At 46.6% G+C, this 17,355-nt stretch overlaps 1 protein-coding gene across 8 annotated transcripts in view; it reads right to left on the bottom strand.

Moving 5' to 3' along the window:
* Positions 1 to 736: 736 nt before the first annotated feature.
* Positions 737 to 17,355, bottom strand: part of KATNAL2 (katanin catalytic subunit A1 like 2) — a 78,455-nt gene continuing 61,836 nt past the window's right edge. For 7 of the 8 annotated variants that reach the window (XM_053289090.1, XM_053289093.1, XM_053289088.1 and 4 more), the window contains 4 exons: positions 14,277 to 14,387; positions 10,800 to 10,962; positions 9,282 to 9,384; positions 5,888 to 6,563 (listed from right to left, as the gene is read on the bottom strand). In XM_053289090.1, coding sequence (XP_053145065.1) covers positions 6,424 to 6,563; positions 9,282 to 9,384; positions 10,800 to 10,962; positions 14,277 to 14,387 — 517 coding nt within the window. In that variant the 3' untranslated portion in view covers positions 5,888 to 6,423. Of the gene's footprint in view, positions 2,733 to 4,026; positions 4,297 to 5,887; positions 6,564 to 9,281; positions 9,385 to 10,799; positions 10,963 to 14,276; positions 14,388 to 17,355 lie in introns of those variants that run through there. The other variant, XR_008314805.1, reaches the window with a different exon arrangement.

Here is a 17,355-nt window from a genome sequence, read left to right as displayed (position 1 = left end):
AGGCTCAATAAACAGTTCGCTGGAGGGCCCCGCTTAGGGTTGATGTGTGTGTGGGGGGGGGGGGGGCACCATTGGCCCTCAGACTTCACAGTGAAGAACACTGGTCTACACACAACCCGCATACACAGACCACTCCACAGATCCTGCCCACAAGTTATCACGCCACCTTGCCAGATTCGTTCATGACTGTGTTCCAGAGCTTGGGTTTGGGAGGCATCGACAAGAAGAACCTTGCCAAGGCCCCATCCACCCCCAGCACAACATTCCTCCTGTGGCTGCTGGTGGTGTCTACATTAGGTTTCCTTTTAGACTCTGAGCCCTTTGGGGACAGGGATCTATCTGATTTTTTTTTGTTTTCTCTACGTAAATCAAAGCAGTATATAAATGTTTTCTACCCACTGACTGTAAAAGTATGTCAGCAGTGGGTTTCTGGGCAACAGTAGCATTTGTATGTCTGCTGAAACTAGGTCTGTAGCAGGGATTCCTTAAAGGCCCCACAACAAAATACATATGGAGACCTGCTTCACTGAGAGCTTATATTGTGTCACCCAAGGTAGCCCCCCCCTCCTCCTCCCAATTTAAATACAGCCAGGCGGCATCTTAATTAGCAGTTCTTGCTTCCATCAGTCCTGCCGTTCATAACTGTACTCTCGGCTGAGCTTCTGCCTGCCCATTAATATGAGGAATGGTTTTTTTCTTTCTCAAATGTTATGTAAAAATTAAAACTATCAGCGTTTTATAGATGTTTTAATTAGGTGTTGTTATTAACAGAAATGGCTCTGAAACAAAGTATCTGGTCAATAATGGCCTAGAGAGCATGCATTGCTTAAGGGCCCTATTAATGTGACAGTTGCAAGGTTTCATTGGCTTGAGGATTCTCCATTCCTTTTCTAACACAAAAGGGGAAATCTTTGGGAAACCATAGGGACAAATTCCCCACTTTTATGGGGTTTAGTTAGTACAGCTGGAAAATGAAATTGCAGTTCGAAGCCAGCTCCATCCTTTCTGCACATGTTAACTGCACCAAAATGGACTAACTTTTGCAATGACACTAAATGGCTTTTCTGGTCCATTTGCAAAACTGTAAGAATGGAAGCCCTTTATGGTTACTTTATGGTGCCCCTGAGTGTTACATTATTAGACTGTAATTGTAGCATTGGCTTTACTGAAGGTGCAGGTTTGTTAATGAACTACTGTATACTGTTTTGGAAAGAAAACCAACTGGGATTACCAAGAAGCATAGCTGAATGATACAAGACTAGGAACATTGATAAGAAATTATCTTATAAAATAAAGACAGCAATTCAGCCCAAAGTGTTTAATCCCCAAAGGAAGAGTTAAGCACACAGGCTTAGGTCTTTGCTGGTGAAATCAATGGGACATAGCAGAGCTTAACTATGGCTGGATTTTGCTCAAATGTTTTTAGAAGTAGACAATGCTGTCCTGTTACTTTAACCATGACTTGAAAAACTCCCTTGGGAGCATAAGTGTGGGATACAAACACAGTAAGTTAAATAAATAAAAACCCCTTTTCAGGTATTGCTTGAAAAACCTTGGCCCTAATTTGCCCACAAAGTTCTTCATGACTAAGTCTCATTGAACGATAGGAACAAGCCAAGTCAGTTGTGACTAAATCGCATTGCTTTCCACCAGCTGGGGTAGGCAACCTTGGCATGCCTACTGTTGTTGAACTACAACTCCCATCATCCCTAGTGACTGGGAATGATGGGAGTTGTAGTTCAACAGCAGCTGGAGAGCCAAGGTTGCCTATCTCTGCAATAGAATGCACCAAGTATGCATTCTTACCCAGAAGTCCCACTGTAGATTACAAGTGTAGTCACAACTGGCTGTAGCTCGATTTGCAGTGTCCCGTAGGTGGTTTCCATTCTACCTATGCTGTTGCAGGCATTTAAAACAAAACAAAAAATCAGGAGAGTTGCACAAGAATGCTGTTCTGCAAATGCAGTTGTGCGACATTACAGCCTTGGGAAACAATGGCTGTAGTGTTGTGCAACTGGGTGTGTGCAATTTTAGGTATTTGCAGAACAACTTTCTTGCAAGCCCTCCCCCACCCCAATGCTCCGAGCAGCGTGGCCACTACAGAGACCACCTGCAGGATACTGTGTGGCATATGGACCACTGTTTTTGAAGCAGTCAGAAAAATTGAATTGCCTTTGCTTATTTCAAGGTCGTTCCCTAGTTTATGAGAAAGAATCGGAACATTTCAAGTTTTTTCAAGAAGTGTGCAATGCTTAGTCTGGAATAAGGGACACGTGATGTTAAATGAGACAAATATGTGGCTAGCAAAGACACCCTAAGGGCCAAACTAGGTGCATGTAGGGTGGCTTATATTATCACCACAGCTTTCATAAGAAAAACGTTCCTCTTACCAGCCAAACATACATCGGCAGGTATGTGAGTATTCATGTGTGACTTGTGTCTGAAATACACCTGATAGCCAAAAGCAGCTACTGAGAGTCTTCTGAAACCAGGACTGAAAAGCTCCCACAAAACCAAATCCCTGGCAGAGAGAGGCTGAGATACAGAGTCTGTTCAGCAATTGTCATCCCAATGCCTCCCTCATCTTCCAAGTGCAAAGCATGTGAAGAAAGCAACCAGGAGGCAGATTTGTTCGTGCTGGAGCAGACGGGGATCTCCTCAGGACTGGTGCTCTTTGTATGACAACATGGGGGTGGAACTGGCAGCAGGGGTGCCGTAGTCAGCACTTGATTCTGGAAGAGGAAGGGCTTGATCAGGCTTATAGTGTCATTTTTATGTTGGTTCTCTGAACCCATTCCAGGAGCTGTGGGTTGGTGGAAGCTCCAGCAGGCAAAGCATTCATCCAGCCCACCATTTCTCACTCACAGCAATAGGGATGCCGCTTTAAAAGGTCTTATTGCTCAGGTCTCTCCAAAATTGGTTACACGACACCTGGAATCCACCCCCACCCCCCCGCCACACACACACACACACACAATCTGCTTATATGCAGCAAAAGTCAAGGCTTCCCATTTGGCCATCCCCACCCCCCGCCCCCGCAAACAATCAGCAGCCATGTTGGCTCTGTGGTGACATCACAGGTGCTGTAGTAACCAGGAAAAGAACCACAATGATTTTGAAAAATCCAGAATGTACAAGTGATGTATACTACCACTGTGCAAAAGCATAACAAAAAGCACACTGGTCTGTGTACTTACAAAGAAATCGGGAGCTCTAGGCACGATAGATCCAAGTAAGTTTTCAACTATAAAAATTACCACTCAGAAGAGAACCTTAATAACAACTCTGGACAGAAGTGCTTAAAGGGAAAATATGTAGGAATTTGTGATATTCTAGTGGCATGAGTCTAAAATGTATTGGAGCAAAGTCAGGTTTAACCATACAGATCTTGCCACTGTCACATCCAGTTTGAATCTCTCAAGCTCTTTTGTTGATTTGGAGTTGGTCCCCCACCCCCAATTCCTGTTTCAGAAATCTAGCATGTGGCTTGCAGCCTTCACCCCCCACCCCACGTGTTTCTGAGTGGATTCTTATTAAAGTACTGGTGTAGCCAATACAGCAGTTTTGTTAGCTGAAAACAACTTCACCCCGAAGTTTGAGTGTGCAGCATTCCATTCTCTGCATTAAAAAAAGAGCAGACCTTGATGTTGTTGAGGTTTTGGGATGCTCACTGTTACGCAGATGACACAGAAGAACAGATAAGGACAGCTAGTCTGGGGTGCTCAAGAATAACTTTTAAGGCAGCCTCAAAACATTACCTTGGTGTACCACAAGACCATCTATTCCTTCTTGACTGACCTGCACAACAGGTGAAACATAATGGCAAATGGATAACCCCCGAGAATATCATTCTTCTGCTGCTTGAAAAGCTACAGTTGAATGACTTGCTAATGAGTTTGGCATTTTGGAAGCTTATGCTTGTAAGCTGTTCTCTGAGTTCCTACCTCATTCCAGGCCAGGGACAGTGCAGTGCCAAGCATTGCCGAGAGCTTTGAAAAAGAAACCCTAAAGCCAAGCAATGCTTACCTGGTCAGTGTATGGAAAGTGCAAGGCACTGAAATGCCTCGTTTCAGCAACACCCGATGGCTTGATGCACTCCATTTCAAGGGCTTATGGGGGCCACGTGTACTGCTTGAAGACTCTGGATACCTAGAGAAGCTTTCACCCGGCATGGCTGATGGTGGCTTTAAGCATGTGCAGGTTACTTGGAGAAAGGGTGCTGTTTGTTTGAGAAGACCACCAGGTTTAGACCTCTGATATCATAATCACCTCAGTCAATGGGAGATCGTTTTAGCTCTGCCCGGGAAATATGAATTTTTGAATAGGGTTTTTAAACAAACTACTCTGCATAGGATGGAAAAAATCACAACACTGGCTAATGGTGAGCTGCTTAATGGATACCACTAAAAATGCTATCTGAAATTTAGGAGAACTTGGCGGCGGCAGCACAGCAGGGAAGCAGCTTGCCTAGGGAGCAAGAGGCTGAGAGTTCGAATCCTCACCGGTGTGCTTCCCAGACTGTGCCTAGGAAATATATGTTTGTAGTCACCTATATCGGGCAGCAGCGATATAGAACAATGCTGGAGGCGGATGCTCACTTCACCTATATCGGGCAAAGGCATCATCTCATACTGCTCAGGAGGAAGGCAATGGGAACCCCCCCTACCAAGAAAACCGCATGGCTCTGTGGTCGCCAGGAGTTGACACCGACTCAATGGCACAATCTTCCTCTTTAGCCTCTAGCACCCCAAAGCAAAGGCCCAGCTATCTTTTTACGTTCCAAGGGCCTGTAGCACATTCCTTTGACAACTGCTTTGTGTTCGTGTGCAGGATCATGGGGGTGGGGGAGATGCATATGTGAGGGGTGAGGAAAAAGAAATTGTGGGGTGGGTTTTTTTGTGGGTTAACCGGTTTGTCTCAGAGGAATTCAAAATTAAGGACATCAGGAGGGTGGCAGATAATCTGCTTCCAGCCTTGAGCAGCAGGAGGAGGAACCGCCACTTGAATCAGTGCTGACCGTACCACCAGCAGAAGAGCACGACCCTCTGCATCCTCTTTCCTTGCCTCCACCTTCCTCCCTTCCTGTGTTGACTCCCTTCTGTTGATATCTAGATTGTCAGCTTGATGCTTGGTACTCAGTAGAGCACCCTGCCTGTGGATGGTGAGGGAGAGAGATCAATTAACTAAAAAGCCTAATCCCTGACATCAAGCCTGAGACTGGCAACCGAGAACCCAAGCCTCCTGAACCCCCAAACTCAGAGAACACCCCCACCTCCCCGGACCCTAATGCGCTGAAGAGCCATTTCCCATCATCACGCTAGGCATCAGCTGATCACTGGCACTGGGAAGAGCTCAGCTGTAACCCCAAGCACTGTGTCTGTCTAAGGAAAGCCTGGGTGGGGTCTTCAAAGCCTGGAGAGAAAAGGGCCCCAGCTGGCATTGCTGAGCCTCCCTTTGGAGCAGGGCTTGTTCCTCATCTGGCCTCCCGTCTTGCTGCACTTTGCAGATATTCCTGAGGGCAAGGGAGGCAGAGATGTGGTAGAGGTTCATTTTCTAGGAAGTGGGGTGGGGGGAGAAGGGGGAGGAAGCCCCTCTGTAGAATTTCTGAGTAGGGAACAATGCAAAAACAAACAAGTTCCTATCATCCCTATTGCAATTTCTTGCAGTTGGGGATGATGGGAGAGGTAGTCAAGCAGCAGCTGGAGAATCCCAGGTTGGTCTGGTCGATCCTTAGTTCTGGCACTGGCTTCCAATGTTGCATTTCCTTTTCATGCAGCTGAACACTAAACCTGACCAGAGCAGCAAAAGAGTATGTTCCACAATCTTGGAAAAGTCTTAAGAGTTGAAGTTTCAGTGGGAAAGGGAGCAAAGGATCCAAAAACAAATCCCCAAGAGATGGCCAAATAGTTTATTCTTCATTGTGTCAGTCCTCACTGAGATCTGCTGGTTCTAGTACAAGAATCCCTGAGAAGTTCAACTAGCCATCTGTCAGGTCTGGTATTGTAATATTGTCCATATTCCTCTAAGGAGGAGAACTCCAGTAGCAAAATACTAGTATGGTCTGACTGTGAGATGGGTCTTGGGCAATATCTGGATGTTGCGAGAGCATATTACAATCAGCCATTGGTTTTAGCCATAAGATTTTGTGCAAAAATGTTTCCCTCGCATATTAATAGAGAGTTACCAGCTGGAGAGAATAGTTTCACAAAGCACAGTGGACACCGTCCTCCCTCAAAATGTATCATGCACCTTTGAGAATGACAAATGGGCCTCTATGGTTTCTCCTGATGTTCTTACAGTATGGGGGGAAATAAACTGTTTTAATATAAGTATTCAGCCTTTTGGTAGTAGAACTTTGCAGGATCTGCCTTCTTTTGGATGGCTGAAATCTTTGATTGGGGTTTCAACAAGTCCACCTCCAGCTCAGACAGACTCAAATTCTCTTTGCCAGTCAGCGTATTTCTGGCTTAAATTCTTAGCCGAGGGCTTGGTGTGAGTGATCACATCAAGAAAGTCTTCCGTTGTGACCATGTCAAGTCTGATGACAGGCAAGTTCCCGCAGCCTAAAAGGAAGGACAAGAACAAGACAAACCAAAAATTCAGATTTGCCAACTGCTGCGCTCTTTAGACGGTACAGAAGTCAACACCACACAAAATGGGGGTGCTAATGGATTGAGTCTTTCCCTGCAGGCTATGGAGCTGAACTGATAGTAAGACCAGGTTAATTCAGCCACTGAAGTGAGGGATGATGGGAGTTGTAATCCAACAACGGGAGAGCCTCAGTTTGGCCAGCCCTGTTTTAGATAACAGGTTAAGTCCATTTATGCTCCAAGGCTCATGCAGTCCACTCCTAGCCATGTCTGCTCAGAATTAAGGCCCACTGTGATCCCAGGAAAAGAATGCTCCCAGTCTTTGTGGGTGTTCCATGGCCTTTATCTAATTGATGTTTACTGGATATTTTTTCAACTGCTCTAACTGGTGGAGGCTGTTGCTGAATTGGTTTCAGTCATATGTTTTTATTGTTTTAATTGGATGGCTTTTGCTGTAAAGTGTTTTGGAGACTGTAAATAGTATAGCATAAAATAAGTATTGGAAAGAAAGCAAGAACCCCCCCGAGCACCACAAGTACTGCAAACAATGTCTGGAATCTGACTTCTGCAAAGAGGGCCCAAGGGGTGGCGATAGGGTGACCTGAACACAATCCCAAACTGTGTCCTACCTGAGTTTGGGAGCCGCGTGTGCTCCAAATTGTTGGTTGTGTGGAAGCAAGGCAGGAGGAAAACCTGGGTAGCAGTGATTGTGTGAAAGCAAGGTAGGAGGAAAAGCTAGCCAGGTTTTCCTCTTACTTAGCTTCCACACAACCAAAAATTCGGTGCACACACAGCTCCCAAACCTGGGTAGAACACATTGAGGCTGTTCTCACATACAGCCTCACCCAGGCTAGGGACTTTTAAGCCTGGCTGTTAGCCAAGGTTAAGGGAGTGAGTGCTCCCTTACCCCCGGCTACCTGCTCATGTGCAAGCACAGGCTGCTTCCAGCTTGGCTGCACACAGAGATGGGTGCTGAGAGCACCTGTCTCTTGGGGGAATCTCCAAATGCAGCGTGCGTGTTGTTGCATGATGCATTGTGGGTTTCACGGAGGCCGGGACAATGAGTGCCGGCCTCAGATCAATCCACCCTGCTCCGTATTGCACAGAGCAGGGCTGATCATGTGGGAATGTGCTCCATGCTCCCACCAGCTAAACATTGTTCATCTGGGGGGAAGGCAAGGTTGGGGGAGCTTTTGATTGTGTAATGATCTCACCATTTAATAGCAATAAGCCACCACTCATTGTTGGAGGAAATGCTCTCTTTAACATTCTTTTTTCCATTCCCTAGTTCAGCCACCCACCAGAACCGAGAAAAACCTCAAGAAATAAGAGAGTGTGCCCTTAACCAAGTCACCAAAAATTTCAGTCAGTGAACATCCCCTGTAAAGCCTGTAGCCTTAATGAAAAGGTTTCCTGCTACTCGTGTTAAGTGACCTTCTAGTTTTGTCAGCAAAAATGCATCAGCTAAAAGTTGGTGGCTAAAGCTTTAAGTGTTGAGCTACAAAATTCCCAAATGCAAAGCTCACCCTAACCATGATCTCACTTGGTAACCTTAAGGTAATCCAGGGGTCGTCAAACTTGGGTACCCCAAAATTGTTGAATTACAACTCCCATCATCCACAGCCACAATTACCATTGTGGTTAGGGATGATAGGAGTTGTAGTCCCACATCATCTAAGCCCCAAGTTGGAAAACCCTGGAGTAATCTATCTGTTCAGTCCTTCAACTGCAAAATGGAGCTAATAATCTGGCCAGGCCAGTTGTAAAGTTGTGCCGTCGAGTTGGTGTCGACTCCTGGCACCCACAGGGCCCTGTGGTTGTCTTTGGTAGAATACAGAAGGGGTTTACCATTGTCTCCTCCCACACAGTATGAGATCATACCTTTCAGCACTTTCCTATATTGCTGCTGCCCAATATAGGTGTTTCCCATAGTCTGGGAAACATACCAGTGGGGATTCGAACCAGCAACCTCTTGCTCGCTAGTCAAGTTACTTCCCCGCTGCGCCATTAGGTGGTGTAGGGATTACTAACTATGCCTGTGGAGTGCTTTGAGCAGTTGAAATGTGCTATATAAATGCTGTCCTTGTGATATATTTGACAATCCTGTTTGGGGAAGAAATCTGTACTAGAATGAGAAATTGTGACAAATTCCAAAGAACTAGCCACATTCATCTTATACAGCAAAACACAAAACAGTGTCTTGGTAGCACCTTGTAAAAGCTAACAGTTTTATTGCTAATCTTACACCACAATAAATTGTAATGCATGGAGTAGAGAGGCGCGCTGAAAAGGTTTTTTTAAGTCTGACATCATGGGGAGTCCTTGCCATGAAGGCGGAAGGCAGGGGATCATGATCATCCTTCACAAATCAAAATTTGTGATCAGCAAAATTTGTGGTCAGCAAGGAAAGGGGCAAACTGCCACCTGCTGGTGCTTGCATGCCTGTGCAGGTCATCATTTCCCCCTAGATCAGAGCTGCACAAATCCATTCCTTAACGACTCCCATCATCTCTGACTATTGGCACTGTGGCTGGGGATTATGGGAGTTGTGGTCCAAAAACGGCTGAAGGGCCGAACTTGTACAGCCCTGCCCTAGACACAAGCTAGGTTTAGCCTGTCACGCAGCAGTTTGTCTGCCGCAATGCTAAGTTTGCATCTGCCCAGCATGAACACAGAGGAGTGATTCTGTACCTGGCTGATGATTTTCAAGGGCACTGAAGATTTTTCTCACAGGACGCATAGCAGCTTCTTTGCAGACCAACTTAATGTCCGAGCCAGAGTATCCTTCCATCTCCTAGTATGGAATCAGAAACACATGTTTTAGTCCAGGGGTTCCCAACCTGGGGCCCTCAGATGCTGGACCACAACTCTCATCATCCCCAGGCACAATGGCTATTTAGTGCTTGTCAGAAACGCTCTGCTGATCAGACCAAAGCTCCATTTATGTCAACATGAGCAGAGAGTCAGCATCGTGTAGAGGTGAGAGTGCTGGGTTTGAGGAAATTGGGGTTGAAAGAAAACTCACTTGGCCACGAGGCTCCCTGAATGGTGGTGGGCCAGCCACGCCCTCTTAGACTAACCTACCTCACAAGGTTTGCTGTGAGAATGAAGTGGGGCCACCCTGAACTCAATGGAAACAAAGCTTTTGAACATGGCGGCTCGTTGGCTGGCATAATGCGTAGCTGTATCGTGACAAGAGGAGGAGGAGTGTGCTTCTTGTGCAGTGGGCTGGCGGCAGGGGGAGGAATTTTAACGTGGCTGCAAAAGCCCTTTCCATTGCACAGATGTGTTCCTGAGGGCTGCTCTGGGTCAGGTCCCAAAGTGGGGAGGGGGACAGCTCCTTCTGGGTGGAACCTAGGAAGGTGCCTTATGCCAAGCCAGACCCTTGGACCATCTAGCTCAGTATTGTCCATGCAGACTGGCAGCGGCTTCTCCAAGGTTGCAGGCAGGGATCTCTCTCAGCCTATATTGCAGATGCCAGGGAGGGAACTGGGAACTTTCTGCCTGCAAGCATGCAGGTGCTCTTCCCAGAGCAGCCCCATCCCTCTAAGGGGAATATCTTACAGTGCCCACACATGTAGCCTCGCATTCAATGCAACACAGGGTGGAGCCTGCTTAGCAAAGGGGACAATTCATGCTTGCTACCACAAGACCAGCTCTCCTCATTTTGGAGCAAGTCAGTTTCAAAGGTGGGGAAGTTTAAACTCACCCCATAATGCACCAGGAAGCATCATGTTATGGGGAGAATGACTTCCCAAAGCAGGGAATTTAAACTCCCCAACTTTGGAGGCAATCACCCCATAATGCATCTGGAAAGGCCTGTTCCTTCTGGTGCATAATAACTAAATAATTACATGTTGGCTTTGCCACTGCAAGCGGGGTGGGGGTAGTATATAGATGTGTTGGGAGCAAAAAGGTTTGTCCAGGGGTGGGGAGATGTGTCCCAACTCTTTTTGTGTGTGTATGCAAGTGTGCCTTAGTGTGTGGGGGGGGGCGGGGGCGGGGGCGGGGGAGATGTTGCTCTAGAACAGAGGTGGGCAAACCTGGCCCTCCAGCTGTTGTTGAAATACAACTCTCATCATTCCCAGTCACCATTTTATGTTGCTGGGGATGATGAGAGTTGTAGTTCAGCAACAGCTGGAGGGCCAGGTTTGTCCATCCCGTGCTGTCTGTGATGCACAAGCATGACTGCTTCTTTCTTCTCTTCACCTGACTGAGCAAGGGGTAGTTGAGCTCCGTCCTCAGCTCCACCCCTCCGCTGTTGCTCACAGGAGGCAGCCAGTGCTGGACCATCGCTTCTCTTGCCTCTTTGTTTGGGAGGCCAACCAGGATCCTCTTCTCCAGCCGGCGCAGCATGGCGCAATCCAGCTCCCTAGAGAAGAGAAAGAACTTCTCAGACCCCAGACCCAGAAGAGTTGGAGCTTGCTCACCCATACACATTCACCCCTTGATGCCAGGAAGGGAACTGACAATAGAACTGTGAATACTATAGGGCCATGATAGAAATCTATTGTGTGGCCACATCTGGCAAATGAGTGGCATAGGCACTGGTATCGGTACAGTCTTCGGCATCGAGGTCAAGGGTGTTGAACCCGGAATCTTTGATGCCGAAGAGCCATTCTCCAAAGATGTCATCTCCCAATGTCTGGGCACTCGGCATCAGGGACTTTGAAGTCGATGCCTTGGAGCTTGAGTCTCTAGGGGAGTAGTATGTCCCCAGTTGCACAGAAGATGGCAAAGGGGTCTTGGCTAGCATCAAGACAGACGCCGGTCCCAGGGTCGATGTCAAAATCGATTTGTGGGTAGAGCCTAGCGCCGACCTCAACGTCAAGGATGAAGATTGTGGAGCTCTGGGCGTGCTGTCTATATCCAAGGTCGCAGACTTGGAGCGCTTTTTATGCATGTGCTCGGAGGAGGGAGAGCAGTCTCTATCATGCTTATGCTTGTGAGAGGCCTCCCGTCCCTTATCTATAGGCTTCTTAAAAGTGGCATACCCATATTTATCAGGAGCCGAACGAGATGACATCAAGGTAGATGTTGACGATGTCAAAAGGCTAGGCGTTGAGGTTCTCAGCAGCAACAGTGGACTCGTTCTCTGAGTCCCGGGACGCAAAATATTTTCATAGAGAGAAGCTTTTAAATGTAACTCTACTGAGACAGGTTTTTTCCTTAAATGAAAGGCAAGCTTTGCAAGTGCTGGTGTAGTGGCCATCACCCAGACAGATAGGGCAGTCCTCATGGCTATGCAAAGAAGGCATGATACCTCTGCATGTAGCACATCTTTTGAAAGTTTTCGGGGAAGACATAATCAAGGTCAAAACAGTCCGAGTCAGCCAAAAACGAGAGGAAAAAATTCCAAAACCAGAGGGCTAAACAGAGAATCTCCTTAAAGCAGTCCAAGGTCACAAGTTGGGAGAGAAAAAACACACCAGAGAATAGTCAGCCAGTCCAAGCCAAAAATGGAAGAATAGAGAGAAGCAGTCAAAAATATTGATCTTACTTTCTTCACAGGAACAAGGGGAAATGAGCAGACCCTTCACGAACCAGCACAAGCAGCAGACAAGAAAGAACTGGAGAGGGAGGCGCTCTACAGCCTGCCTTATAGGCTCCGGTATCCCTATGCCTTAAAAGGGCCAGAGAGCACCTAATTGGAGCTATGGATTCCTATGTGGGATTCTTGCGCAGGCGCAGAAAACCCAGTTGTGAGGGACCGTGGATCCCTATAGAGATCTATGAATACTATAGGGCCATGATAGAAATCTATTGTGTGGCCACATCTAGCAAATGGGGGAAAGTGTGGTAGCATTTGTAGCACAACTGCAATTCTCTACAGCCGTGTCGCTGCTTCCAGGCCCACAGCTGTGGCGTCACAAGTCACTCCCGTCCCCCTAGAGCAGGGGTGGCAGACTTGGCCCTCCAGCTGTTGTTGAGCTACAACCCTTGTGGCTGGGAATAATGGGAGTTGTAGTCCAACAACAGCAGGAAGGCCAAGTTTGCTCACCGCCTAGAGGCTACACATCCTGCCAGCCACTGTGTACAGTTCTGGTGAAAAGACGTCAATGTTGCAGAACTGGAAATGGTGCGGAAGAGGGAGTTCACAGTGATCAGGGGACTGGAGCACCTTCCTTATGAGGGCAGGCTACAGCATTTGGGGCTGCTTAGTTTTTTCCAAAGGAACATGTAACAAAAGGGCCACACGTGTAAAGAACAAATCAAAACTAGCAATAAACTGCATGCAAACACGTTTGCACACGGTTTATTGCTAGTTTTCCCCAAAGGCAACTAAGACAGGATATGATAAAGGTTTATAAAATTATGCATGGTGTGTTGTGGAGAGAGGTTTTTCTCCCTTTTTCACTATATTAGAACCAGGAGTCGTCCCATGAAATTGACTGGCAGGAGATTTAGGATGGAGAAAAGGAAGTACTTCTTCACACAGTGTGTAATTAATCTAGGCAATTCTTTGCCACAGGATGTGGTAATGGCCACCAACTTGGATAGCTATAAACAGGGCATAGACAAATTCATGCAGGACAGGTCTACCAATGGCTGCTAATCTTGATGGCTGTAAACTACCTTCAGGTCCAGAGGCAGGATGCCCTTGAATGCCAGTTACAGAGGAGCAGTTGGGGAAACATGCCTTCATCTCCTGGTTATGGGCTTCCCAGAGGCATCTCGTGGGCCACCTTGGGAAACAAGATGCTGGACAAGATAAGCCTTGGGTCTGATCCAGCAGAGCTGTTCTTATTACTGCAGCATCAAGTAGCAACTTGCATAGGTGAATGAAACATCATATATCCAGTAGCACATACATCAATTTAGCTCCACCCGTATATATTTACAACAGAAATAGTTTACACATCCAGTTTCAAATGACTGAGCATACACTAAATCAAACAATGTATGAACCAGCCCTCAGGAACTGAAGGATGCCGGCAGAATACATACTGAGGAGCCTTATTATAGGTGAATCAGTATGTATATCTACATTATTATCCTTACAATGACCCTATAAGGTAGGTCTGCATTCTCCCCATCCTGCAGAAGAGAGACTGAGGCTGCAAGACACACTTTCCTTAAGCCACCTGGTGAGCTCATGGCAAGGTCAAAATTTGAACCCAGATCGCCCCGCAGCCCACAGTTCAGTCAATGTGCTACAGTAGTCTCCTTTATGGTTTCTCTATAAAAATGCTTGAAGATGCTAGCATGGTATATATTTTCCATTACGGGCCATTTATTCTGTTAGATCTACGCGACATTAAAAAAACTGAAGGGTTTTATCCACAAACTTTTAAAAGTCACCTTTTAATACCAATAAAACCCAACCTTCCTATTTATAGAGCATATCTTTCCTGAGCCCTGGATGTTTTAAGCACCTTAGAGTTCTCTGCTGAAACCCTTCTTCAGCTTAACCATAGTAAATAACTTGGCTATCAAGTCCAATACTCCCTTTTTAAATATTAGCAGCTGGTTTGTGCTAGCATATGTTGACTTTAGGAAGGATTATGACCTCTTGCAGCACAGACATCAAGACCCACAGAAGCAAAAAGTAAAAAGCTCCCAATTAATCTTTGGAGGCTTTAACCAAATATCAAGGCTTTTGCTGCTCTGATTCTAAGTAAAATCTTTATCTGTGTTTAGAGGCTCACGCAAATGTATTCAAAGCGTACTCTCCGGATCTCTTACCATGGCAGGTTGGAAGCTGCTAAAACAAAGACAAGATCATCTGATCGAGCCAGGCCGTCCATCTGCACCAATAATTCCGTTTTCATCCGCAGACTTCCTTCATGTTCACCACTACCAAGATACATTGCGGGGAGGAAATGTTATTCCCTTTCCACACCAGTGCGATTGCCTTTATTTAGACAGGGACTAGTTAGGAAGCCGAAACCCAGCCATGAGTTTTGCCCCCATCCTGTTCCAAGCATGGTTATGTTCCATTAGTTAAAATCCAAGCACTGTGTCAAACTCTGACGATTAACTCCAGAGTATTAATTCTACAATGAATCCATTCTTAAGAGCACCAGAATGAAAGAAAACACACATTTTGGAGTTTATCTTTGCATATAGATTAGTACAAAAGGCACTGAGCTGGCATTTAGCAAGACAGCTATTAGGACTTCCATTGGATCCTCTTGGATAATTACAGAGGGCAGAAAGTGGGCCAGAGTTCAGATTGCAAGGCAGGTTTTGCACGTCCCTGACAATCATGAGCGTAACAAATTACTGGTACAGTTCAATATCTAATTCAGTGTACTGAATCATCATTAGTCTTATATATATATATCCTTAAAAACTGTAGGTAGCCCGCTTGGCCTCTACGAAAAAAACCAAAAACCACATTCTAGTAATATCCAATTGGTATCTTAGCAATGTAATTTTAAGGTTATCCAGTTCTGAATTTAAATGCTAAAAGGCACTTAAATGCTAAAAGGCATCATCTCATACTGCGTGGGAGATGGCAATGGTAAATCCCTCTTGTATTCTGCCAAGAAAACCACATAGCTCTGTGGTCACCAAGAGTCGACACCGACATGACAGCACAACCTTTCTTTTCCTTTCAGGGTCTTGGAAAAAAAACAGGTTGCTCACCTGTAACAGATGATCTGGTAGTGATTCCACGACATTCATAAAAATGGGTTCTGCGCCTGCGCAGACCAACTTCGGGTAGCCATCGTTAGCTCCTCGCGACGCCTTCAACCATCCCTGCACGAGCGTGCAGTACCTCATATCGGCGGTTAGGCGTCTCTGTCTTCAGTTTCTGGATGACCGACACAACTATTATTCCAACCATGTCGATCCTAGGTTGTACGCAACATGCAGCCTGCAGTAGGGCCGGATGGACGGGTTTTATGAATGTTGTGGAATAACTACCAGATCATCTGTTACAGGTGAGCAACCTGTTTATCTGGATAGTGATTCTGACGACACTCATAAAAATGGGTGAGTAACGAGCTGCCTACCCTGGAGGTAGGGGCTGCATGCTACTGTAACACCCTCTTCAAGACTTCTCTGCCAAATGTTTCCTCCGCCGCCGAGCATAGGTCTAAGGCATAATGCTTTAGAAAGGTGTGATCTGAAGCCCAGGACGCAGCTGAACAGATGTCCGTCATTCAGAGGCCAGCCAAATGGGCTGCCGAAGTTGAGTAGGCCCATGTCGAGTGCGCCCTGAGAGACTCTGGAGCCGTCTTTCCTTGACAACTATAAGCCAGCTTAATTGCCTCTACTAGCCAGGCGGACAACTTCTGTCTAGAGGGCTGTGAGCCTCTGCTAGTGCCCTTGATCGCCAGGAAAAGGTGGCAAGTCTTCCTGAAAGGCTGTGTCCTCTTTAAGTAGAAAAGGAGAGCTCTCCTTACATCCAAGGTATGAATAGCCCGCTCTAACTCCAACAACGGGTTTCTGAAGAAAGTCAGTTAATGTCACCGTTAACATGGAAGTTCGTCACAATCTTGGGCCAGAAATCTGGGTCAAAGCGCATCACCACCTTCTCAGGATGGATTCTAGTGTACGGCTCATCTATCTGAAGAGCTTGCAACTCACTCAGCCGCTTTGCGGAGGTGATGGCAATCAAAAATAGAGTCTTTAAAGTTACTAATTTCGAGGTTGTTGTCACCATTGGCTCAAATGGAGTTTGAGTCATTGCGGACAGAACCAGGGACAAACTCCACTTCTCAATCGGAGGCCTGAAGGGGGGATACAAATTATTAATCCCCCTCAATAAATCCTTTGACCGAGGATGAGTGAATAGCGACTTTCCATCCCATCCCTGATGGCAAGAGGAGAGAGCTGCCATGTGCACTTTAATAGAAACATTCACCAAGCCCTGAGACTTTAAGGACGTAAGGTATAGAAGGACCTCCCACAAAGTGGCCTCCCGTGGCCGAAACCCCTTGTCCTCTGCATACGTCACAAATCTCTTCCACTTTGCTGTATAATTCCTTCTCGTTGACTCTTTTCTGTTGTTTAGTAGAATGTGCCTCAAAAGCCTACTCTCCATACAGTGAGCTTCAGAGTGGATAGACTCGGATGCAATTGTTCTCCCCCTGCTTGAATTATCTGATCCAGCCTCTGTGGTAGTCTTTCGTAGCGGACACCCGCCAGACTTTTCAGTCTCGGAAACCACGGCTGTCGTGGCCACCAAGGCGCAATGACTATTGCCCTGGTTCCGTCCTGAAGCAATTTGGCCACTACTCTGTTCAGGAGTGGGTATGGTGGGTACAAGTAAAAGACATTCTGCGTCCATTGGAATTGGAACGCATCTCCCTTTGAACCTTCTCCGAGTCCCATCCTTGAGCAGAATTGTGCACACTTCTTGTTTTCTGCCGTAGCAAAAAGGTCCACTAATGGAGTGGTCCACTTCCAAAATAGCTCGCCTACCAAGTGTAGGTTTAGCTCCCACTCGTGTTAATACAGAGTTCTGTTTTGCCTTAGCGTCTTGTCCCTGCTTAACGCATCCGCCAGGACGTTGTCCCGGCCCTTTATATGGATGGCCTGAAGGTGGACCTTTCTGGCAATGCACCAATTCCACACTTGAAGGCTTAGACGGCAAAGAGGTATTGATACTGTACCGCCCTGGTTGTTTACATAAGCCACTGTGGTAGTGTTGTCCATTTGTAGAAGCAGTGTCTTACCATGTATCACGTCTTGGAACTCCCGCAATGCCTTGTATGCAGCTAGAAGCTCCAGGAAATTGATATGAAGGATGTGCTCGTGGCGATTCCAGCGTCCTAATCTCCACCATCCACCCAAGTGAGCGCCCCATCCC

The sequence above is a fragment of the Hemicordylus capensis genome, chromosome 2 (assembly GCF_027244095.1).
Source record: "Hemicordylus capensis ecotype Gifberg chromosome 2, rHemCap1.1.pri, whole genome shotgun sequence".
In the NCBI taxonomy this organism is placed as follows: Eukaryota; Metazoa; Chordata; class Lepidosauria; order Squamata; family Cordylidae; genus Hemicordylus; species Hemicordylus capensis.
Note: the sequence above shows the minus strand (reverse complement) of the source record. Positions and strands in the feature narration are given on the sequence as shown.